The 24,840-nt window shown below is 40.3% G+C and overlaps 1 protein-coding gene across 9 annotated transcripts in view; it reads right to left on the reverse strand.

Moving 5' to 3' along the window:
- DACH1 (dachshund family transcription factor 1) overlaps positions 1 to 8,576 on the reverse strand; it is a 455,347-nt gene extending 446,771 nt beyond the window's left edge. For 2 of the 9 annotated variants that reach the window (XM_038387908.2, XM_038387907.2), the window contains exon 1: positions 7,209 to 8,555. In XM_038387908.2, the coding sequence (XP_038243836.1) occupies positions 7,209 to 7,900 (692 nt within the window). In that variant the 5' untranslated portion in view covers positions 7,901 to 8,555. Of the gene's footprint in view, positions 1 to 7,208 lie in introns of all 9 variants that reach the window. The other 7 variants (XM_038387909.2, XM_038387910.2, XM_043504582.1 and 4 more) reach the window with 6 other exon arrangements.
- Positions 8,577 to 24,840: the final 16,264 nt, after the last annotated feature.

Here is a 24,840-nt window from a genome sequence, read left to right on the forward strand (position 1 = left end):
CTGCTGGATTTAGCATCTTTTATTCCAGTCACATACATTTAATGGGCAAAGCAAAACTAGCCTGAAAGCCTAGCTCAGATCCAAGCTTGACTTGGATCAGAAGGAAAAACTGCCATGCATATTGGCAGAATTTAGCAATTTGACTAATTTAAAGAGGCCTAAGGATGAATAAAATTTTGTGACTGAAACACCTTCTCATCTTAATGGAAGAGAACTCCCAATTACTGTGGTGAGGTACACCAGGAAATAATAATTGCACCTGCTCTACTGTTTCTGGATTTTGGATAGACAAATGATTTCAATCTTGTGATATACATAACATTGCAATGTTTGATATTTTTAAACAAAAAATATAACTCTTTTTCTCTCTGATTGAAAAGTTTCATCTTCTCAGACAATTAAAAATTATACATCAGATACAACAAATATATTTACAATAGTTGATTAGTTCTCATTGCTTGAATGGGAACACAACTGCATATTAACTAGATACTGCTAATCATAAAAAGAGTACGTAGGTTTCTTTTCATGGGTGCAAGATAGTAGCAACTGCATGCTCAAAACTGTAAAATATTTACTAAATCAAAACAATTATTATCATAAACTTTTAATTAACAATCCACTTATATAAACTTAAAAAAAATCTACACTAATTTGCAGTGTCAGATACTTGCCATATTAAAGTAGGGATGTCGATTCTACATTTTTAAACCTCAGAAACATATTTAAAAGTAAAAAATAAACATTATGGGCCCTGTTCTGCAGACCTCACTCATGCAAGCAGTTTTATTGGCTTCAGTAGGCCTGTTCATGTGAATAAAAGCTGAAGGATTGGGCCCCAACTGTACAAACAAAACCTGATCCTTCTCTGACCAAAGACGGTAAGAAAATTCACACTATGTTCAGGAGGAAGAGGAGTACACTTTTCTTTTTCATCCATCAAAAATAAAAAATCATTGTGTGGCTTAAAATGACTAAGTAGAGAAATTCAATTAATGATGAAATTCCATATTTAAGAGACCACACTTCTTTTCCAATACATTGTACTGCTTATGAAACAAAATATCAGAAATTGTTATAAGATGGCCCTGGTAAAGAACCATATTAGATAAATAAGCAGAGCAAGGGGAATTAAGGATGAAGTTACTCATTGGAGTCAATCTTCTGGCTTTTACCATTTGAAATCATACACTTGCCTTCATTTTATGTATAGAGATTTTGTTGTGAATTGCAGTGAGGTTTTTTTAAAACAAATTAAAATGACGATGAAAAAAGAAACATTCCTCCATAAAGCACATTGTAGAAATTATCTATATATGAATTAACTCTCTGGCTCATAATCACTTTTGCAGATGATTCTTCTGCTCTATCATTTAAATACATATTTAGGCAACTAGAAATTTGCTGTCAATTCATATTATGTCAGTCCACATTATGGTGCTGTTACACTATTCACATTTAAAGATTATTGAAAAAATTACTGCTCATGTGCAGTACATAATTTGCAAAAGGTTAATAACTTAACTATTTTAAAACAATGAATGGAATTATCTCAGAATATAAACCAGATGCCCAAAATGTTATTTTTAAAACAATCCACATTTAAGTTGTAAAAGAACAAAACAAATCTAAAACCAATAAAACCAGTTATATGGATTAAAATAGGCAGACACACTGTATGTTTGGGGCTTTTTGTGGATTGGTTCTGGTAATTTTTATAAAACAGGACATTTTCAGTCTGAGACTGTGAATGCCAAACTTCAGCCTGTAGTAGATCTTAGCAGCTAAGTTATAAAACTCTTACATGAAGAGGTTATACTGGAAAGGCTGATGGACACTTACCTGTACCAGATCTCTATAATAATTTAAAATATCAATAATATAGTTCCAGAAATAAAAGATAAAAATATGAAACTGCAATGTAGTATATAAAAATATTCATTTTTCATTTTTATTGCATGTTGCAAGACATGCATTCCTAAATTCCATGTTTCATATAGAGTGTACTTCAGATGATGTCACACTGATAGACAAAAACAACTTTTTGGAATGACTTAGTAACAAAACCCAGAAAGACAGGAGAAATATTAAATGGCATTCAGACAATAACTTTTTTCTAACAACAATTCCGAATATATACTAGGCTAATTTACAAAAGCTAGTTACACACACAAGTATTAAATAAGGTCAAATAAGGTCAGTAAGGTCTGTTTTACTATACTTTACTCAAAGTAACATCCACGGGCAGACTGAAAATGAGATTTTAACTAATAGAGGGGGCATTATGCATTAATATTTAACTAGTAAATGTTAAATCTTTACTTAAACTTTTCATTTACCATAACAAGAATATTTCTGTTTTAACTAAATTGTTTAAGAAAGTTTGCAGATTAATATTTTGTAATTTAGCTATAACCATTTCTTACCTATAACAAAACTGAGTAAGATTAGAATCAGTCCCACAGGATTTAAACCCTGGGAATTTTACAGAAGACAAGTAGAAAGACAATAGTTTGTAAAAGCAAGGACTAAAATCACTTACTGGTAAACACGCAAGTGTATCTCAGTGTGCTTCCATATGTTCATTATTCCTGTTTAGTTCTCTTAATAATGATTACTAAATAACTAATGAACAGCCAAAGTATATGTAACTCTGTCTGTAAAAGATTTGTAAAAAAAAACCTGTCTAATTCTATGATCACTAACAACATTTCTAGCTCTTTCAGCTAACATAAAGATGGGGTTAATCAAACTGCATGCTTCAGGACATAAGCTAATCACCTGAAGAGATCAGGAAGGAATTTCCCCCAGGATCACCATTCACCAAACACACCCACCATGCACAACTGGCTAGGTACATTGGTGGGGAAGAATAGGCTAGTATCAGAGACTGAGTACCAGATTAAAGGTATGAAGGGTCTGATCTGATATGACGATTATTATTATATTTCACAAAACTCACTTTCAAGTTATAATTTTTACCAACTGATAAAGACTGAACTAGATAAAAAATATTTTTTTCAAAGTTTTGAGATGATATCTCCCAACCTTTTAGTCTCCCCTTGAATATGCAGTTAATATAACTTATCTTCTGGCCTTCTATAAATCTTATTTGTTTACATAACCTATAAATATTCAACTTCTGCATAATATCTTGGAAATATATCACAACATGAGTAAACTTCTAAACATGGATTTTATTCATTAGATATTACTTGTGGAGTGCTATGCTTTGACTTGTTGACTGGCTCATATGAAATACATGTGAGCTATGGTAACCATATTTGACTACGTATTTTAATAAAGACAAATAGGAAAATCCTGCATTAGTGCAAAATTCTGTAAACAAGTACATGCTAGTTCCATGTGATGTGAAAGGAACAAAAGCTAGCAAATGTAGACTCGAATAATTGCAATGGAAGACAAGTGTTAGACAAAAATTCTTTAATCCTCTATCCTAGTGATATTCTGTATTCAAAAGCAATTATTTGTCATTTGTCATTTGTCATATTTTAAGAAATTACTATCAATCAATAATAATTCTCCATTTTCGGTATGAATGTCAATTAACTCAGTCAATAGCATCTCCAAGTACCAGAAAAGATTATCATATACTGGCCACAGGATGAGGGAAAGAAGAAGGCATGCCTTTCCTCTCTACTCAAATGGGGCCTGATCCAAAGCCCGTTAAAGTCAATGCAAGCCTCCGTGGAGGGGACCAGTGCGGCAAAATTCCACAAGTGCTCTGGGACACAAGAGACCGGAAGCAGCCAAGGATCTGTGGATACCAACCCATGAATCCTACATAGATAGCATCTGATGAATAATGTACTAGGGCTTGTTTCATATATAACTGAAAAAAAATGGTATCTAACAACTTACAATCTTTTTTACATTTTTGCCTTTTAGTTTGGCATCTGGCTATCTATCATCCCCTGAGAGTCTCCGATCCATGCCAACCCTACTTCCTCATAGTGTTGCATAGATGCCTTGATTGCTACTTCCTGAAATTTCTGTCTGGTGACCAGAGCTTTATATGGAAAAGACAGAAGCAAAGATCAGTGTGAATAGGAAAGAAGACTCAGTCCCCACATTAGAAGACTTATTTTTCACTGATACAGAGAACTAATTTAGTAAAAAGGTGTTTTAATTATTAGAATCAGACAGACACAGGAACCAATTCATTTTGCTAACTGACTTCTAAGTATTCAAAAGAAAATTCCCTGATGCTTTATTGATTTTTAAATATAGTTGCCACTGCAGTTAAAAGAGTACATTTTGGACTAACGCTCACAAAAACTTTTCAGATCTTAAGAGTTTAGTTTACTTAGGGTAAGAAGTAATAAATATCATTGAATATCTTTTCAACCAAATGGTTACAATCTATAAAGAGTAAGCTTCATTTTAGATAAATTATAAAGTTTTTCACAGCAATTGATAACTAATGAATCAAAATATGTAGATAAACCAAATGTGATATTTTTTCACAATAAATTAATAGCTGTGTTGAAATGCACATTTGATTAAATAATGGATTACCCTTGACTAAGCTGTTAGCATTGTCTAAAAAAAAGAATGAATTTTACTCCAGTGCGTCAACTGACTATGATACAAATATACGGATAAAATATTTCGGATGTTGGGAGCATAACAATCTGTCTGTAAGATTTACACTTATATTTTTAATCTCAAAAGTAAATTTTCTCTCTTGAAATATGAAACACCATTCAGATAAAGTGTACTGCAACTGCTAGCCTGAAAAGGCCAATTTATTTCAATGAGATCAAACTATTCTAATATCAATATATTCTGTAAAGATACAACTTAATTAAAAATAAACCATTTGAAATGAAAGAAAAATCATATTAAAACATGTCCAAGGAAAGAAACTGTGAAGTAAATACAGTTGTGTGTACTGAAGATGAAATTTAGCTTGATCAAAACTCACTGAAACACCATGCTTCACTTGTGCATACTGGAACTTGCATACAAACTGTAAGTCCTTTCAATTAATTTATTTAGTTAATGGATATATAAATAAGTCTACTACAATACTGTTCTTTAAGGGCCAGGTCTGCTCATTCCTGTCCATACTGTAATTCCTACCATGTTTGATTACAACACAGCAGTCCCCTGACGCTGTTGAAACACAGTTAATTTTGCAGTGTTGACATGACCAGCCTATGGTTTAAACATATTCACAAATCGTGTTACACCTTGGAAAAGTGGAAGGATTTAGTCACAAAAATAAAGTTCATATAATGTTTATATCAGTCTTTTTCAATACATATATACACGACAGGCATCCTGCCACTACCTTTTATTATTCTTCATTTACAAACTCATGTGATTCCATCACAAACAATGTCTAGTACCACACATGACCATAGTAGTTACACAGGTACATTAATGCTCTAAGGTTATTCCAGGTTATGTTTGTCCTGCTCCCCTGAATATTCAAAAACGTCAATAATCAAGCTAGAAATAAAGGCACGAATAAGTGCTTTCCTTTGCCTTGCCCTAAGATAATGAGTCCAACTACTACCCCCAACTAATTCAAGGAGAGAGAGAGAAAAGATGTCACACCCAGTCCTTACAAATGGAATGAGCAAAGTCTCATCGGGGGTTAATTCCCCACGTGCTGCTGCTGCTGTATCGTAAGATCTCACATGGAAAAAAAAAAAGGAGGACGTGTGGCACCTTAGAGACTAACAAATTTATTAGAGCAGAAGCTTTCGTGAGCTACAGCTCAGTAAGAAAGCCCAAATTATGAGTTGGAAGAGCCTGTTTGCCTTTAATGAAAATAACAGCTGACAAGAGAGAGACTCTGCTTCATAGAATCATAGAATATCAGGGTTGGGAAGGGACCTCCGGAGATCATCTAGTCCAACCCCCTGCTCAAAGCAGGACCAATCCCCAATTTTTGCCCCAAATGGCCCCCTCAGGGATTGAACTCGCAACCCTGGGTTTAGCAAGCTCATGCTCAAACCACTGAGCTTTCCTCTCAGACTCTTTAATGGCAAATCTGAGCTACCCTATCAAGTTTCCCACCAAGCTCCGGAGCCGTTTCAAACCAGCAGACACCCCCCCCCCCCCCCAAAACCAACGGGGGCGTTGGTGAAGTGAAGACGCTTCCAAACACTCTGCTCTTTAGCACACAGCAGTGGTTCAGTTGCCGGTGCCTCCCTTTCCTAAGCAGGCGGAGTTAGCAGCCACAGCCCCATTCTTTCACCCGCCGGGTTTAAGCAAGCTGTTATTTCAAAAGGAATGTCCTCTTTGGTCAGCGCCCTCCCCCAGTTGCGCCAACGTTAGATCATCGCTGGCTGCCTTTGTTGGGGTGTCTTGACGCGGGGGGGGGGTGCCCTGCGATCTGTCCCGAGCCGCGAGGCGGCCCTCCCTTCCCGTGGGGGAACCACGCGCTGCTGTTGAGACGAGGCGCCGCAACGGGATTCAGCCCCGCCAAATCCCCTCCGCGCTTCGGCTTCCCGCGTCACCTACTCCGGCCCCTCGCCCCGCTCACACGCCCTGCTTCCCAGAGACTGAGCCGCCCGAGAGAGCAGGACGGGCCCGGCGCTTTACAGCTCTCCCCCTCCAGCGACGCCACGTCCCGTCCCGTCCCCCCCCAGTGCCACCTGCCGCGGGCTGTCGCCCCCGAGTCGCCCCTTTTGGAGCGGTGCCCGCCGTGGCCGGCCCGGGGAGAAAGCCCTGCGCGGCTGTGCGCCGGCTCCCCGGCCCTCTCACGTCCCCCCCCCTCCCCCCAGCCTTTGCAGCCCCGTCTCTGGCGCCCCGGGGCGGGGGGGGCAGAGCAAGCCCTCTGAGCCCCGGGTTTAACATCAGCGGCCCCCTTGCGCCCCCTCCCCAGCCAGCGCCTTGCTCATCCCCCCCCCTCCCCCGTCAGCCTGGGGGGGGGGGGGGAAGCGGGGGCAGGCTGACACTTTAAAGGGGCTGAGGAAAGAACAGCTCCCCCCCCCCGTCCCCGCCGCGCCCCAGCTCCTCCCTGGCCCACCTTCCCCAGCCCCGTGCGGGGGTCAGTCGGGGCGGCCGGGGCAGGGAAGAGGACAGGTTGCTTCGGGGCTGGCTCCGCGGCACCACCAGGCAGAAGCGCAGTGATTGCCCGGGCGGGGTGTCAGGGCTGCCTGGTGTGAGGGTGGGTCGGGGGGGGGGTTAGAGTCCGTTTGTGTGTGTGTGCGGGGGGGGGTGATCTTTACCTTGCGTTGGTGCAGTCGTTGTAGAGGGTCTCGAAATCCTTCCTGGAGATGAGTTTGCAGCGGTTCACGCCGGGCTGGATAGCCCCCAGCCCCCTCAGGATCCGGACCTGCTCCACGTTGCACACCACGGGCGTGATCTCCAGCCGCTTCAGCTTGGTGTAGACGGTGTGCAAGCCCCCGACCAAGTGCTTCAGGAAGAGGTCGAAAGCCTGGGGCAGGCAGATGAGCTCGCAGCCCTCCACGGTGAAAGAGGCCACCTTGGCCCCCCTCAGATCCACCATCTTGCACTCATTATTCTGGGGGGTGTTCTCCACCGGGGACGGGGTCGAGTACACCGGCTTGCCCGGCAGGCTGCTGCTGCTGGCGGTGCTGGCGCTGGGGGTGGAGGTGCCGCCGCCTGCGCTGGTGCTGGTGCCCAGGCTGGGGCTGCAAGTGTTGCCGGTGCCGCCGCCGCCGCCGCCGCTGCTGGTGGTGGTGGAGGTGACGGTGGCCGCCGCCGCGGCGGCGATGGGCTCCGGCCGGAACAGGTTCGTCCCCGAAGAGGCTGGCGGGGGAGCGATGGAAGGAGACGGAGACGAGGTGGCCGACGAGGTGGTGGTGGTGGTGGTGGTGGTGCAGGCGGCAGAAGTTGAGATCGGAGGTGGAGGGGGGACCAGCTGGGTCGGAGGGATCAAAGCAGCCGGTGCGGCCATGGTCACATATACGAAGGAGGGGGGGGGAGAGGAGAAAAAGTTGCCGCACGGACAAAAAAGAGGGGAGGGGGCACAATGGGGGGGGACCCCAAACCGGCTGCCGCCGAGAAGGGGGGAAGCGTGAGAGAGAGAGAGACGCACAAAGTGTCCCGCAAGTGGGGACTGAGGAGAAGCCCGCTGCGGGCGGCAGGGTTGGGGTTGAGGGGACGGGGGGGGGGAGGGTTGTTTGTTTTGTGGTCCTTGCTCTAGCACCAAGTTAAAGACGAAGGTGAAAAGGGGGAGGTTTGAAGGACTTCGGTTCTCTCTGGCAAGTACATGGAGCAAAGATTGAGAGGGGAATGACAGAGAGAAAATGAGCTGGAAAGTGCTGGCTGCTGCTGCTCGCTGCTCGCTCGCTCTCTAGCTCTCCGGGCGAGTTGTTGTTGTCACACGGTGCAGAGGGGAGGAGCTCCGGCAACTTGAAATACCCTTTGAAGCAGCAAAAGCCTCACTCACTACCATTAACCCAAATTATCCAACCAGGAACCCGGAGCAAAGAAACAGAGAGCGAGCGAGATCCCCCTTCCTCCTCCTGTCCTCTCCTCCAGGAACCGTTAGATGATAGGGTTCAGGTTTCATCTCAACAGAGACGAGATGTAATTTTCCAAACACTTCCCCGCGACCGCTTGTCCCCACACTGGACAGAGACCCAAGTTTTCCGGACGGGCATTCGGCTGCCTCTTTCTCACCGCCCAGAAACGGGGTGTGGGGGAGAGGGGCGGGGACTTCACTCGGCCCCACACCTTATGAGGGGCTATTTACTTTATGAGTAGCACATGCATCTGAAAACAAACACTCAGCCCCGGATTGTTTTTCTCAAGAGAACAAACAAGTCAAATGACAGGGGTGGAAGTTAATACGATTCCCAAAAGAGCATAATAGTGATCACTAGGGCTGAAGGACTGGCAATGGTATGGTGCGTGCAACACAACCGAAGAAAGAAAAGCAAACGCAACAGTATTTCCAGAAAATTAGACTTTTATGGATCAAAGAACACCGGCCACTTACTTTTCCTACAATTTACAAATAACATCTGTTGTGCTAAAGAATTACCCGAGCAGTTTTAAAAGAAATGAAAAAGTGCCTATGTTCATCTATAGGCTCCCATGAACTTTTTGATCACCAGACTAAAGCTTTTCCACAAGAAAGGCATTGATGGTTGTGTTTCATAGTATGTATTAACCGACTCACGTTTGACTGATTGTGTTTTTGATAGTCAACTAAAATGCGTGAAAATAAGTAGTTGTAACAATTGTTCTAGTAAGGCTGAAGTAACTTGAAATACAATAGCCAAGATATTAGAGAGCTGAAACGGAGTGCTTACTCCCACCCTGTTGTGTCTAGGTATTGCAGCGGTCTGTGAACAACAGGTGACTGACTGCAAGCCACACATCCAAGTTTGATCTTTGATACTCTGCCCCTGTCACCAGGTACGGTGTAAAATTAGCTGTTGCGCTTGCGCAGTATCTAATTTTATAGGATATGCAGATATATATTATATATATATATATATCAGGCCGCATACATGTTGTAGTACCTGGCCACCACAGGGATTATAGATAGAGTTTTAGCTTGAACTCCGAATTTCCTTTTTGGTTCTGGTTAAGGAGGTTGCCTTGGCTTTGGTCTTCTATTTCTTTTGTGGGTTTTCTGTTTTTTAAAAAGATCGTCTTTCATACAAGTGCACGAGCTGCAGCAATAATGTGCACATAAGTATTTAGGCTTTTTAAACAATGAAAATTATGTACTCAGTAGATTGTGACATCTACCTGTCCTTAGCCTGTTTTTTGAAATGTGTATTGTTTGTACGAGACATGAATCGTGGGATTACACGTCTAGATGTGCGATAAGAATCTTAATGGAAACTAATTCTATAATATGGGGGAAATTCACTTTTTTTTTCCAGATTGCCAAAAACTATACGCATTCTGTTATGACCTGCTTGCTCACTAACTGTGAGGTTGCTTTTTAAATTCCAGTATATTTTAGTTATGAATACCAAAAGCTCTCTTCAGCGAGTGAACTTTTATTTTTCCTAATACTAGAACAGCCTTAAGAAAAGAAAAGAAGAAGAAGAAGAAAAATAGACCATCACACCAAGACTTGAATATCATGCATCAACGGCGATATGGAGTAATTTTGCAAGTTACAAAGCCCAAGAAGCACAAACCAATCTTAAAATAGGAATGCGGATGCCACTTTTATTATAGTGGTGGGAGCCTAATGTCAGAAATACTTAAAAGGCCTTGAAAAGTGTAACCGTATTGCATTATTTTATTTTCAGGCAACGTGTCAAAGTTGTTGAAAACCAACTGCCCGTACTCGCTCTATTCATTTCCCTGTTTCCACTATCTCATACACACTATCGTCATAAAACATGCACCTGAGAAAGTTAATACAGAACCGAGCACGTGTGATGTCACCATTTCACCTCAATTTCTGAATGAACTCTGAATTAATCCCCCACCACCAAAAATATCCCTGCCATATCACTTGATCTTTACCTACTCTACAGCATGACGGGCTCTTGCTTTTCTTCTAACTAGGTACTTTCACGGACAACCATTGTGTTTCTAAACAGTTTTAAAACGTTTGTAAGTGCTTACTACAACAGGGTTTGGTTAACGGTGATCGTTTAATGAAACGATTGGATTAAAAACCAACACATTTAGGAAAGGGTTCAAGAATCTTCAAAGCTTCTTGATTGGTAAGTGTTTCAAACGATTATAGCAAACTACTGGATTTATTTTAACACAGACGCCCAACAACAAATAATGATATTGCTCTTTTAAACTTTTTTCAAATTGCATTTTAATTTCAAGTAGATCCTTTCAAGAAATGATATTGTTAGACTTTAATTCTCCTCCCCACACCCTAGAATGTACACCAGTAAAACTCAAAGTACTATAACTGATTTGAGAATTCTCCCTGTGTCAACTGAAGACTTATGGTGCTGAAATCAATAAGACTGCTTAAAATTCAAAGACCTGCAAATCGTTCTGTTTGTCCTTTGATAGGGCCTGTGCTGATTAAAATGCGACCAAGAAAGCTTAATTGCTGCACTAATTAAGAAGTCTTTAATTTCATTCCTGGAATATTGTTTGAAGCAGGGCTTCTCTCGTGTTCATATAACTGGGCAGGTACTCTCTTTTTTCCCTCTGACCATTTCGATAAATGGCAATGTGCAATAAGATGAATAGATAGTTATCATAATTTATTGCTTTAAAAAAAAAACCCAGCACCTGCTCCGGAGTTCACTATTGTATTAAATCCAGTTTTGCGGGCAGCTGTAACGTGTAAGATGCAATTAAGAAATGTATTGTAGCTGTTGCATCTTAAGTACTCTGAATACCTGACCGCCTGGTACCCCCTCCCCACCAGTTGTTACTGTAAATGAATTCAGTCAAATAGAAAAATACGAACTTCGAAATGTGGGGGAGGGGGATATGGGAAGGGATTGTTGCAAGAAGGTAGGTAGATTGTATGTCTGGATATGTATCACAATGTTAAATTAATGAACATGGATTCTATCTGTATTTATTTTGACTTTCCCCCCTGAAAAATATACTGCTCTATTATATCTCATCTTATCCTTGGCTATTGACCTATTTTGTTCACCGATTTTTCAAGTGGGGAAACTGACTAAATGATTTCACAAAGCTTTCTATGTGATCAATAGCAATTTTTTAGGTTTATTCATACTGCATTATAATTCTGGCAAACGACTGCAAAGCAGAAGACTCTGAGGAAGATACAAATATTGACAAAAGGGAGGTAAGTTTTGTTGTGCTTTAAATATTTAGATTCTCCATACAACGACTCTTTTTCCTGGATTTACCTGTAATTTTGCGGAGAAATTGAGGAAAAGGATAGAAGGGGACCCTTATACTGTACCCTCCCTGGATTCTAAAAGGAAAATAGAAAGTTATAGCAATCTAAGATGATGCACTGGGATCCCTCCCCTCCCCTCCGCTAAGATATTTACTAAACCTTTAAATATTTCTTGAAAACACAATTAACTCATTTGAGATTGATGTAACATCTCGTAACAACAGGAAACTAGATACTGCAGTGCTGGAATTGTTGCATTATAGTCAAATTAGCCGGGACCTTGCCCAATATAAATACATACTGGATTCTTTTCAGTGACGGGACAAGATAATAACATGCTTAATAGATACAAAGAGATTTACCATTCTAAGCACGACGTCACGCTAATTATGTTTACTTTGATTGAAAGCAAGGTTTTGGGGAATCTGAAATTACTTATAGGATATTTTAATAAGAATAATAAAATAATAATTAATAATAATGCAAGTGCACCAAATGTTGATCGCAAACCTTTCAGTCTTTCGAAATCTATTGGAAAATTAAATGAAAAGTGGACTTTGGTACAAACAACGCCCCAGGGCAAAAAACAACGAACACTAGATTTTTCCAGTCCAGCCATAACACAAATCAATTTGAGCACACTTCTATGGCCAGACTGCCAGATTGTTATGACTGCTAATTCAGTCAATCAAACAGTGCATTAGCACGCCCGGCTCAAACAACTTTAACAATAGCATACACTTCTGAACAGGCATCAATATATCATAAACCTAGAATACATGACAATAGTTTTAACATCTGTTTATCAACAGGAATATTTACATGTGATAAATGTTTAATAAAAGAAAATGCGGTGACCAAATTAAAATGTAAAAATTTCGGACGGTATTTAAAAATAACCACAAAAGTTTTGATAACAGTAGGAACTTGGGAGCAAATGGTGGTCTGGGCTTTGTTTTAATGCACATTTCTCAGCTATCTGCACGTCTATAGTGTCTAACTGAAAATGGGATTATCCCACGCTTTATAGTTTCCATACACACCCTGCCTCACTAGTCACTTTCACTGAAGACTTTAAGGGCCTTCGCTCGCCAGATTTGCTCACGCGAGCAATCCTATTGAATCCTGCGATACCAATCGTGGGAGTAAAACAAGCAGGATTTAGCCTCAAGTGGATAACTTCAGTTCTTTCCCTTCAACCTCGGGAGAAATGAGAGGATTATCTTTACTGATCCTAACTGATGCTCTAACCAAGGACATGGTTGCACTTAAAAATAATAATAATAATAAATAATAATAAAGAAGCAATAAACAACGGGTGGGAACCTTCCCTCGCCGCCCCTCCTGCTCCCCCGCAATGTATGCAAAGTGGAGCTACCAAGCGCGCTCACTAAGCGTCCTGCTTATTTACAAATGATATAAAACTCGCCATTCTCAATTAATTTGCTAGACGGGCTTCAAACGCAGTGACTTAAATAATCTTTATGTTCACTTCAGTCTCAAGGTCCCGCTGCAGTTCATAGTGCCAAATGGAAAAGGGTCAGGGTCCGTTCCCATACTGGTTCAGAATGAATGAAGCAGGTGATTGGGTACCGTCTGCCTACGTTTATATTACAATGAACAGCCAATAGAGGAAGCTGCAGTAACAAAGAAGGAAACTCTAACCAACTTTCCTGTATGAATTGCATTACCACTGTCACAGGCAATAAGCATTATGTGATATTTAAATTACACTTTGCTATTATTACGTCTCCAGTGCAACTTGTTAACTACTAACAGGTAGTAAAAGTTGCTCACCCAGTAATTAAATACAAAATCCCTGCTATTAAGTAACGTTGGTGATGTAATCTGAAATACCGTTCCTTCTCCTTTTCCCCCTTAAAAAAAAAATAGTTCAGTCCATCCTTAACTCCCAATCCAGACTGATTCGAAAATTATGGCATTGAGTGAAGAAAGATTAGTGTTGACCTGATATTGAAATGGTCTTTTTTTTTCCAGTTTGTTTCACGTTTCAAACACTTTTAAAGGTAACTTTTGCTTTTTAAAAATTCCTTAGTCTCTAAGGTGCCACAAGTACTCCTTTTCTTTATTCGCTAAGTAACATGTTCATAGGATTTTATAACACATGCATGATTTCTCTGAGAATATTTCTGAAAGAGCATCTTCCAAACCCTCATGGTCTATCATGCAAACACCACAACCATACATATCCACACTGTACATCACGGGCCCGATTATGCTCCCAGTGGAGTCAGCAGTAGCTCTGAATGTGAAAGAATGCAGGAGCGGGCCCTATATTTTTATAAAGGTAGGAAAGGTAACTGCTAGTGCAGAGTGGCTGCTATTCTCACAACCACCTACAGACATTGTTTCCCTTAATAAAAAACACACCGAGGGCTTTACGAGCTAACAGCCTGCAAAATTCAGCTCTTCCCATTTCATATAATCTATGTGAATGAAAAAGCATTGGCTTTTTTTTTTTGCACTCATTATTTACACTACTATAACTCAAACTCAGTCAAACAATTTAATTGTTTAAAAATTAAAACTCTTTCTATTCTGAGTCCTTTGTTTGAGAAGTTTCAGCCCAGAGCGGGTTTTTAGAGCAAGTTTTAAACCCCTGAAAAAGGGGGTGATTATAGTGGAAGTGCTGACACAACCTTAACTATAGCGTTGTAAACGGCTATGCTATAATATCCATTAAGCAGAAAGAAAAATAAGATGGCTGATCAATAATTTATACAAAGAGTACCAACTGCAGACATAATAACTGTAATGTTTGCAAAGCAATATCTCGCTCTCCAGGCTTAACAGTAAGCGCAAACTAGCGGCGCTGTTAATTTCCAACTCCTACAGATAAGAATACAAACACATTACTTAAAAATGTATTTTGCTCAACATTGAGCATGCCTGGGTGGGTGAAAATAAAATTTAATTACGCCGCAACTCAGACGTGTTGGGAAGTGTGTTTTTTGTTTTATTTTCCCTCATCGCACATTGTTATGAAAGGACCTTCCTTTGCAACATCAGTGATGGGGACACAGGTTGGGTGGATGTCAATTTAAATGGGTCGATTTTGGGTCACTATAATTCCTCGCAGAGTTATTCATACATGGAAACAAAACGACACCCTTTAACTTCAAAGAAAGTTACAACCTTTTACAGTGCACAAGCTGAAACATAATACCTCATTGGGGCGATAAGAATCAGCTGTCAAAAGACAATGCACTCCTTTACATAAAGCTACTGGAGAGGACCATCTAGTTTGGGGAAAATGTTGCACTCTCCCAGCATCCCAAGCGGATCGTAGGCGAACTTTGTTTGCATGGAAGTACGATTTCCGTCCATTATATTTAGATAACAAAGCATAGTAACGAGGTCCCGAAAAGTTGTTAAAAAAGGCTCGGGTTACATGCTTTAATATTTTTGCACATTTCCCTTGATTTGTGAAGCAGGGGAAAGGAAAAGAGCCTGAGACTGGTGGAGAGATCTTGCCTCTGTTAAAAGTAAAAGTGGGAGAATTTCAAGAAGAGCGAGTGAAAAGTCAAAAACGAGACAAAACAATGTTATGTTGTAAACTGGGCAGAAAGAATCTCGAAAGAAGTTTTTGAATGAGCAGTGTGTAAGGTTCTGCAGCTTGTGTCTCCGGTCGATTTTTGAATGTACACTTTCTGGGGATAAAGTCGGATGAAAAGCAGTGTCTTTGCTATCCTGAGCCTCGAGTTGTAAAATGGTGTTTTACTTTGTGAGCAGTTGCACTTGGAAAGGAACCAGAAATTTGTATCAGAGGTGTTTAAGATTGCCTGCTTAACCAGGGACCCATGCCAGGTCAGTTCCAAAACGTTAGAAAACAAAAGAAGGCAGCTATGCAAGGTCAGACGGATTAAAATATATCCTTTTTAAAAAATTCAGGCGGAAGAAACCCCCCACAGAAAAGGTGTATTCTCAAATTGTTTGATGTAATGTTCAACACTGTTGTTTTGAGAAAGTTCAAAAAAATTGCAGCGCCCACTAGCGTCCTTGGAAGAAGGGCAACTGGTCTTTCCACTGTAACCCCCTATTTTGATTTAAACAAGACTGTAAAACAGGGCTGGCCATGAAACTTGATACAAAAAGGGTTTAGCTTTACATACATATGGTTTGTGTTTTAAAATGTTATAGGAGTGCAAATGTAAAAAAAATCAAATCTTTATTTGCACTCCTGTGACTTACTTGAGCTTTAAAATTAACTTGCAAAGGACAGATCTGTGTCAGTTTAACAAACTGCAACCCACCCATCTAACTAGATACTGATCTGATTCCCATCCCTGTGGTATCTGAGTGCTCCAGAATGAGATAGAGAAAGGGAGAATAGTTTTAATAAGTTTTTAGCCATTCATTATGATGTATCCACAAGCGGTTCATTGTTACTAATAGGACATAACTTAAGAGGAGTATTTCAGGACTAGAGAATTAGAATAGTACAAGAAGTTTTGACTTAAGCACATCAATAAGTTACTATATTACAAAGTGAGTTTTTTTATCCATTTACCAACAAAAAATGAAAAATTGTTTCCTCTTCCTTTCTTTCTCATCTCCCTAAACCCTGCAGCTTTTTGAGGAGAGAAGTGTGAGAAGGGGATGTACTAACAGACATACCTCTTACAGTCAATAACTTGTCACTCTCTAAGTTGTGAAAGGCATAAAGGTTGCATTCAGGTTTGGAGCCTATTGACAAGAAAACTCAAAAGGATGAATCTCTGAGAGTTTGGATGTTCATCTGAACTTCCAGACCTTATGAAGTTCCGCATGACATCCCTGACAGGTCCCTTCTTTTCTTCTGAGCTCTTACTTCCATGTCTGACACAGTGTTTAAGAAAGTAATCAGAGAACCACCCCCTCCTTGTTCTCCACTTCCCTAAAGGATATTCTACAGTTACAAAGACTTGTTGAGGTCTCTGATGACTACTTTCCAGAACAGGAGACACGCAGCTTTCTTGACCAGTTAGAAAAAATGTCAGGGAGGCTAATCTCAGGACTAGTCTTCAGTATGGTCCCAAATGGCTGCAGCACTTGGCTATCATAGCAGCAGCCTGATACCTCTGCGACATAGTTTTCCGGCACACTGCATTCTTCCCAGTTACAGCCCTATTCTTCCACTGACTGTATGTCTGCATCCTCAGAGCTACAAGAGGTGAATGGCTGCAACTTCAAAGCAGTATCACATGTTCTAGGACACAGCCAAAGGCAGTGATGGATTAACTCTTTCTGCTGTCCCCTAACCCTATCTATAAAGGCCTGCATTAACAGGTTCACATCCTGAAGACTTCCTGGGGCACTGGGGCTTTCTTTGGCAAAGAAGAAAAACTAGTTCAAGATCATGTTGAACACAGGTCCAACAAACAAACAAACAAAAAAATCACCCACTGGGCCATATGAAACAGGACTGAGTCAGTGTATACCCCTTTTCTCTCTCTTTTGACAGTCAGATGTTAACTTTCTCCTTTATTGCTGACACAGATCTATACATTATAATAAGCCCATAAGTTAATATGTCTAAAGGAGTTCTTTCTCCCTAAAGTTTGCTGTGTTAAACAGTAGAAGCCACAGAATAACATAACATTTAAATAAGCACAGAAGGTCCAAATGAAGAGGGTGGGTTTTTTTAAGTGTGTGTTCAGTTAGGGTAGCTGTTTGGCTCAGATATTTTGCACAAATTAGTTCAGCCATCTTTACAGACAGATCAGGTGTAGCATGACCACAATAACATATGCACTGAGGATTATAGATCTGGCTGAACAGTGCCAAAAGTTTTATGCTACAAATATTTATTTGAGTTTTGTTAGAAAATCAATGTTGCCAATGTTCACCTGTAGTGCTCACTTTCTGTGAATTTACAGGCAACTGAGTTTTACTAGCACAACGTGTTTGAATCTTCACTGAAAGCAAATTCTGAATGTTTTCAAACCAGCCACTGGATAAAAGGTGGCTCCTTAAGGCCTCCATTCTTGAAATGTATGTTTAACTTTAAGCATGGGAATAGACCCATCAATGGGGACCGACATCAGAGAGCAGAAAAGGCAATCACAACAGAGAAATAAATCTTGAATCTCAGGTTTTGAAAAATAAGCTAAAGAGTAAATGCAATTTGTAAGAAAACTTCAGTGAATAATTTTGAATAAGGAAAATTGCAACCATGTACGCAGAAGTGCTTGAACAATTTGTGTAGTGGGGGTACTGAGAGCCAATGAACCAAACTGTAAATTCTGCATATAATGGAAAACTTCAAGTCATGGAGTGCGGCAGCACCCCAATACATGCATAAGTGCTTGAACTGATAAAATGATCCATTACAAAATATTTGTTTTGAATATTTACTGGCAAATCTGAAATTTGTAAAACTCCCCCCAAAATAATTTTTGGTTTAAACCTAAAACAGAAACTTGAGAGCAAGAAAAATAAGCCACCACCAGTTATGTTGTCTTAATCCATTCAACCTGGTAACTAGCCGGAAAGAATGAATTACTACCTTCCATCTCAGGAACTCATAAATAATACTGTTATGAGATAGGTAAATATTATCTCTATTTTATAGATGTGGAAAACTGGGGTGCATAGTATCTGAGACTCAGATTTTTTAGAAATGTGCACCCAAGTTGCACCTACAAAACCCCATATTTTGGGGATTTACATCTGTGTACAAATCCAGTTGCACATGTGCATCAGGCATTTTGCAGAGTCAACTGGCAGGTACACAAACATATGCATGGCACTTTTAAAAATCTGAGCTGAAGGTTAACACACCAAGTTTGCAGTAGCCAGGACTAGACCTCCCAAATATTCACTCCAAATCATCAGGTAAAAAAAAAGCCCAAGGCTATGTCTACATTGCAATGAAAAAACCCATGGCACGGAGTCTCAGAGTCTAGGTCAGCTGCTTTGGGCTTGTGGGGTTTGGGCTGTGGGGCTAAAAATTTCAGTGTAGATATTCTGGCTCAGGCTAGAGCTCTGACACCCTCCCTCCATGCAGGAGTCTTAGAGCTTAGGCTTCAGCCCAAGCCAGAACATATACATTGCAATTTTATAGCCCCCAGCCTGAACCTGAGTCAGCTGATCCAGGCCAGTCATACCCATGCTGTGTAGACATACCCTAAGTCACTTAGGATGGAACTCACACAGGAAACTTAAATAATTAACTTTTAATTGGGCCACAGAGTGAATGACTTTACAGCCCAGAGGAAGGTGGAAGACCCAGGTTCCACTCCTCCTTTTCCATTGAATATTTAAGTTATTATGCACTATGGAGCAGGAAGAACAGAGAGACCTACAAAGCACTCTCTGGGGAGGTGGGAAACCCACATTGAAATCCCTGTACTACATCATGCAGAGTGGTATTTGAACTTGGATATCCCACATCCTGGGAAAGTGTTCTAACCCCTAGGCGAAAAGTTGTAGAGCCAATACTTTCTCCTTCAGCAGCTTCTTTTGTGGGGGTTTAGGCGTGTACCAAGCACCCCTAACAGATCGGGCCCTGAAGGCAAGAGAGGTGAAGGAACACCTTTTTGGTGAATCCTGTTGGGGCTTAAGGATGAGTTAAGTGTGAAGCTGCCAGGTGGAGTCAGAATTTAGGTGCCTCAGAGACTTTAATGGTGGAAACTCAGGCAACTACAGGGTTGGGCAGCAGCAGAGAATGTGTTTTGTGAAAGCGAGTAGTACCTAAATGTTAGCTTTAGGCACCTAAAGCGGCAGTTAGGGTCCTAATTCTCTTTGTAAATCTAGCCCCTGATCCTTACATAGGCAAAATTCCCATTCACTTCAAGCAATGAAATAATTTCAATAGGAGTTTTGCCTTAGTGAGGAATTCAACCTCAGAAAAGAAAAAATGGTAGTATTACAGCATGTGTGGTGCTCATTGAAATAGTCTCCTGAAGTATTTTCCAATGACATAAAAATATTAATCTCAAATACAAGCCAATTCTGAATTAGTGGAGACTAGAGCACCAGGTTTTCTTGCACTCTTGAATTTTGGAAGCCAACAGAGGTAAACCCAAAGTATTTAGTATAGAAGACTTAATTAAAAGAGAACACATTCCTTGTACCTTATAATGGATTGTTCACAAACAAGCAATCAATATTAACCCCATGCAATTCTTGCAACAGGTTTGACTGCTGTTGAATTTATAAGACTGTTTTAAATTTCTATAACTAGGAGCTCACTACTGAAAAGTATTATGTAAATTATGTAAAGTTAATATGAACAAATGACAAAATATGGATCCCTTGGGAGTTCACATAAGCATGATGGCTTGCATTTTTCATTGTAGACATAGTTAGCTTCAAACATATTTTATAGACAGACAAATGTAAAATTAAGAAAAAATTAAGCCATACAAATCTTTGAAATTTTTCCTCAGAGCCCTTCACAAATCAGTGAAATTTGCATCAGCCTTACAAGTTAGTGAAATGACCTGAAAGGAGAGAATGGGACTGATCAAGTTGAAAATAATGTTGAAAAGAAAAATAGCTAGGTTTTTGTCAAAAGTAACAGCTATTATAAATTATATATTTGACACTTGATAAATAATGGCATCCCAAACAAATATCCTAAGGAAACTTACTTTTTGGCTTGATGTTTGATGGTTATTGTGAATAGGAATTACAGGATTTGGCCCAGTTTTCTACTCTTCCAAAAGGAGTCCAAAGTGTCTTTCTTGTATTCCAGCTGTTTTCACATAGCAATTCTGATCATAGCTCTGCTAGAAAGGTTTATTTGGGAAACATTTGACTTGCTTTCTATTGTTTGTTTTCCTGTGACTACCTTTGCAGTGCAAATCTCAAAAACCAAAAACATGATAACTGCAAGAAAATGATTCAGAACTTGTGTTTTCTCTCAGTGATAATTTGCCTCTGAAACAAATCTAGAAAGCTATGGTTCATCACCATAGCTGGAGACATAATAAATAAATAACAAACAGAGTATAACAATAATGAATGTAGCAGCCTTATTATATATTCCATTATCTAGAGGATATGAGATGTGCATACTTAAAATGAGTACACAGATGTAGTTCCAATATTTGTGAAAAGTCAGATAGTCTGTCTTTAAGACTTATTTCTGTGTTAACTACCAATTCTCTCTTTTGCAGTTGAGATTCCAACAAGGTAAAGGCGCCCTCTGTAGGAGTGTTACTGAAAATGCTCCTGGGCAACAGAAAAGCAACAGAAGAAAATGTTTTATAAAGCAATGTGTTTTCCTAGAGACTTAACATTTCCTTTTTAAAGTAGGAAATTTTTTATGCATTACCTATACTAAAGAAAGAAGCATTAGGACTGATATGTATGCAGCTATAGCTCCAGTGCTTTCTAACCTGTCAAAGACTAAATATTATGTATGGGCACAAAAGAAGTTGAGAATGAATAAGCTGCAAATAACACTCTCTGCTTTAGGTAACATTTATGAGAAGTTTACTGAAGAACATGCTCTGATGAATAAGGTGAAGTGAAAAATGAATTGCAGGTATCTCCGTAATAGAATGAAACATGATTTCAGCCAAAGGATCTTTATGGAGACCAGAAAATTCGAAGAGGACCATGCGTGCAAATTATCCTCTTAACCTGTGCTTTTATAAAGTTTACCACAACTCAGATTCATTATCTGTCCCTCTGGGTAAGTATATTGCTCTCTAAGAAATTGCTTTGTTAGCATGCTCACAGACCCAGATTAGCTATTTTGCGGGATCTCTTGGGGCTGTTTATAATTATTTAGGGAATTCTTTCCTTAATTTACAATGTGGCAGCTAGCCAAGACAGAATCCCAGCTTAGAGAGAGGTGGGGAATCTGACAAAACCATTTCCATCAGGTGATTTTTCCAGTAGTCCTTGCCTTGACACAAGCAAAATATAATTTCATCATTCTAACAGAGAATTTACCAATGTGACCTTTCAGGTTAGGATTGACTGTTTTCTAATTAATGTTATTAAGCCATTAATTGTTATGTATAAGAAAAATAAAGAAACAGGGCAAATGGATTTTTCACAGCTAAATTTAGCTTTTTATATTCTGTAAAATTTACAATGCACACGCAAATATTAAGTTTTGCAAAACCTATTGTAAAGGAATATTAGTTTGTTGCAGAAACTGGATTTACTTGTGGGACAACAGGGGAAGCTAGAAAGAATGAATTTCTGCACTGTTAATCATGTAGTAGTGCAACAGTAAAACAGTAAAAACAGAATTTTAATTAAAAAGGCAGTAAGGTCACCCAGTTTCACAATTTATGAGAGTGAACTATGGCAGTCAGGAGCCAGTATTTGACTACTACCCTCTTGATATTGTATCTTATCCTATACATTTTTACTTTAATAGCAGTGGATCTAAGTGTGTGATGTTGATATTGCAGAGTTCTTAGATGGGATAAGCAATAAATAAATAAAAACACCTAGTTGAGTTCTGGACATTTTTATTTATTTATGTTTTACTAAAAGAATAGATGATAGCCAGACAGACTAATTCTATATGATTTATAAACAGATATGTTGCTTGTCAGTGCTATTATTTACAAAGACCTAGGTCAGGGTCTGCTGAAGAAAGTGAAATTCTGGGGATGGACAATCTATGCTCATGAGGCTGCAGACTGTCCATGGCAACATCTGGTTGTAGTGAAAATGTGGACATCTGACCATGCATGCATAATCCCTGGATTGCCCAAGATGTGTGGGAAATTCTCTGTGTCTCCATATAGGCCTAGCTCATCAGTGATACTCCAGAGTCTCAACTTCCATGGCAGCAGGGCACCTTTGGGAACAAGGCTAGCGGAAAGGGTAGATATAAACTTGCCTCAAATCCACCACCTGCAACAACTTTTGGTCAATGACAGTTTTCGGCTCTTTTCTTCCTCGCTCTGAGAGGGTGGTTTAATCGGCCCTCAGTCTGGAGTCTGCTGACATGAGATTAGTACCATTGCTTTCTATAGTAAGAATCTATATTTGAGCTGTGGAACACACTGAAGTCATTGCTCTCCAGCTGCTGCGCAATACAGGACTCCTCAGCCTCACTTCCACAACTGTCCAATTCACTGCTACACATGGCAAAACCCAATACTGTGTCAACCAACCCCCTTCCAAATTCCAATTTCAAGTTAAGGTGGAAATTAGGCTGGCCCCTCTCTGCAGACTAAAGATGTACATCTGTCTTATCACCAAAATTCCCAGCTCAGGGGTTTTGTTGGATTCCCAGCAATTTCTAGCTGATCAAATACAACAGTGACAAGGTGGCTTTTTTCCAGTCTATGTCTAACCAAGCATAATTACTTTTTTCCCCTCTTGGACATGGACTTTGCTACCATGATCCATGGTTTTGTAACCTCTAGATTGGATTACTGGAATAAATTCTGCTTAGGGTTACACTTTAAACCAATCCAGAAACTGAAACTCATGTAGAATGCAACCACTAGTTTAAGTGGAGTATCTGGACATGTATCGAAGACCAGTGTTCCAGAGTTAGCACTGATTCCAGTGTTGTGTTTAAGGTGCTGGTATGGTATGTTGGTATTCATCTTTGAAGCCCTAAATAATCTAGGACCTATCTCATTGACAACCACTTCTTTCCCCATGAGATACTGCTACAGTTGAGCTCAGCAGAAGCACCTAAAGTAGATGCATCACCATTGGTATAGAGTGTTCTATTGGTAAGGTGTTCTCTGTCAGAGCACCACCACTTTGGAATTCAGTCATCTGGCCCCAGTTTGTTAATCTGCAAGGCACATTGCAAAGTCTACCTGTTTGAACAGGTGTTTGGGGGTAGTTGAAGTTTTGAAAATATGTTGGGCTTCCATGGGAAACTAAGGGGCAGTCTGATTTTTTGTACAATGTTTTTCTTGCTGGTTGATTGTTTGATGTGGGGGGGTTTGCAGCTGATTTATTGGTATTGTTAAGTAATTTTAATTGATAGCACCATGCTTAGAACCCTTTTGTGCTGTTTAACTTGAAATAAAATCCTGTCGGAAGGAGAGAGCAGGCTGGTGGGCTTGGCCCATATAAAGATATTTATAATGGAGCTGTTAGGCTTTCTCCTGAAAAGAATCATTGCCTTCCTTATTTCTGTTTTAAGGGATGATTGAAGGCCCAGATCAGATAATTTTTCTGAACTGGTTTGCTTATGCATGGCGTATTTTATGATGTCTGTCTTGCACTACATTGACATGCAAGTGGCAAGCTGAGACAGCTATTTTTTATGCTAAGCTCTTATTGGTTTGTTACTTTGTCCTCCTACCTATCCTCACCTCATTTGCCTGTTTTGTAGGCCTATTGCATCTGGTCTGATACACAGCATGAAATCCTAGCCTCACTGAAGTCAGTGGCCAAAATTCCCACTGATTTTAACTAGATCAGGATTTCAGACTCTTATGGCAGGCATGGTCTCCTTTGTTATTTATCTGTACAGCACCTAGCACAATAGGCCTTGGACCCTTGTGTAGTTCCTATATGTACTGTAATACAATAATAAATAATACTACTAATAAGGCGATATAACAATATGTCTCTTGCAAAGTCAAACAATAGCAGCACTATCCAGCCAACCACCTGACAAACATGCTAGGTCAGTGGTTCCCAAACTTGTTCCGCCACTTGTGCAGAGAAAGCCCCTGGCGGGCTGGCCAGTTTGTTTATCTGCCTCATCCACAGGTTCAGCTGATCGTGGCTCCCAGCGGCCGCGGTTCACTGCTCCAGACCAATGGGAGCTGCTGGAAACGGCACAGGCCAAGGGACATACTGGCTGCCGCTTCCAGGCGCCCCCATTGGCCTGGAGAAGTGAACTGCGGCCAGTGGGAGCCACAATCGGCCGAACTGCGGATGCGGCAGGTAAACAAACTGTCCCGACTCGGCAGAGGCTTTCCCTGCACAAGTGGCAAAACAAGTTTGGGAATCACTGTACCTAAGTTATATTTTGTCTTGACTGACAACCTGCCCATGGCTGCCTGCCATGCTTGCAAACTTGGCCTCTTATTAATTAATCATATTGGCCCCTCTTATAGGACCATGTTAGTAGCTTTAGATTTGTCATTGAAGTTTCTGATGATTTACTCCAGCTT

This window comes from Dermochelys coriacea, chromosome 1 (assembly GCF_009764565.3).
Source record: "Dermochelys coriacea isolate rDerCor1 chromosome 1, rDerCor1.pri.v4, whole genome shotgun sequence".
Taxonomy (NCBI): Eukaryota; Metazoa; Chordata; order Testudines; family Dermochelyidae; genus Dermochelys; species Dermochelys coriacea.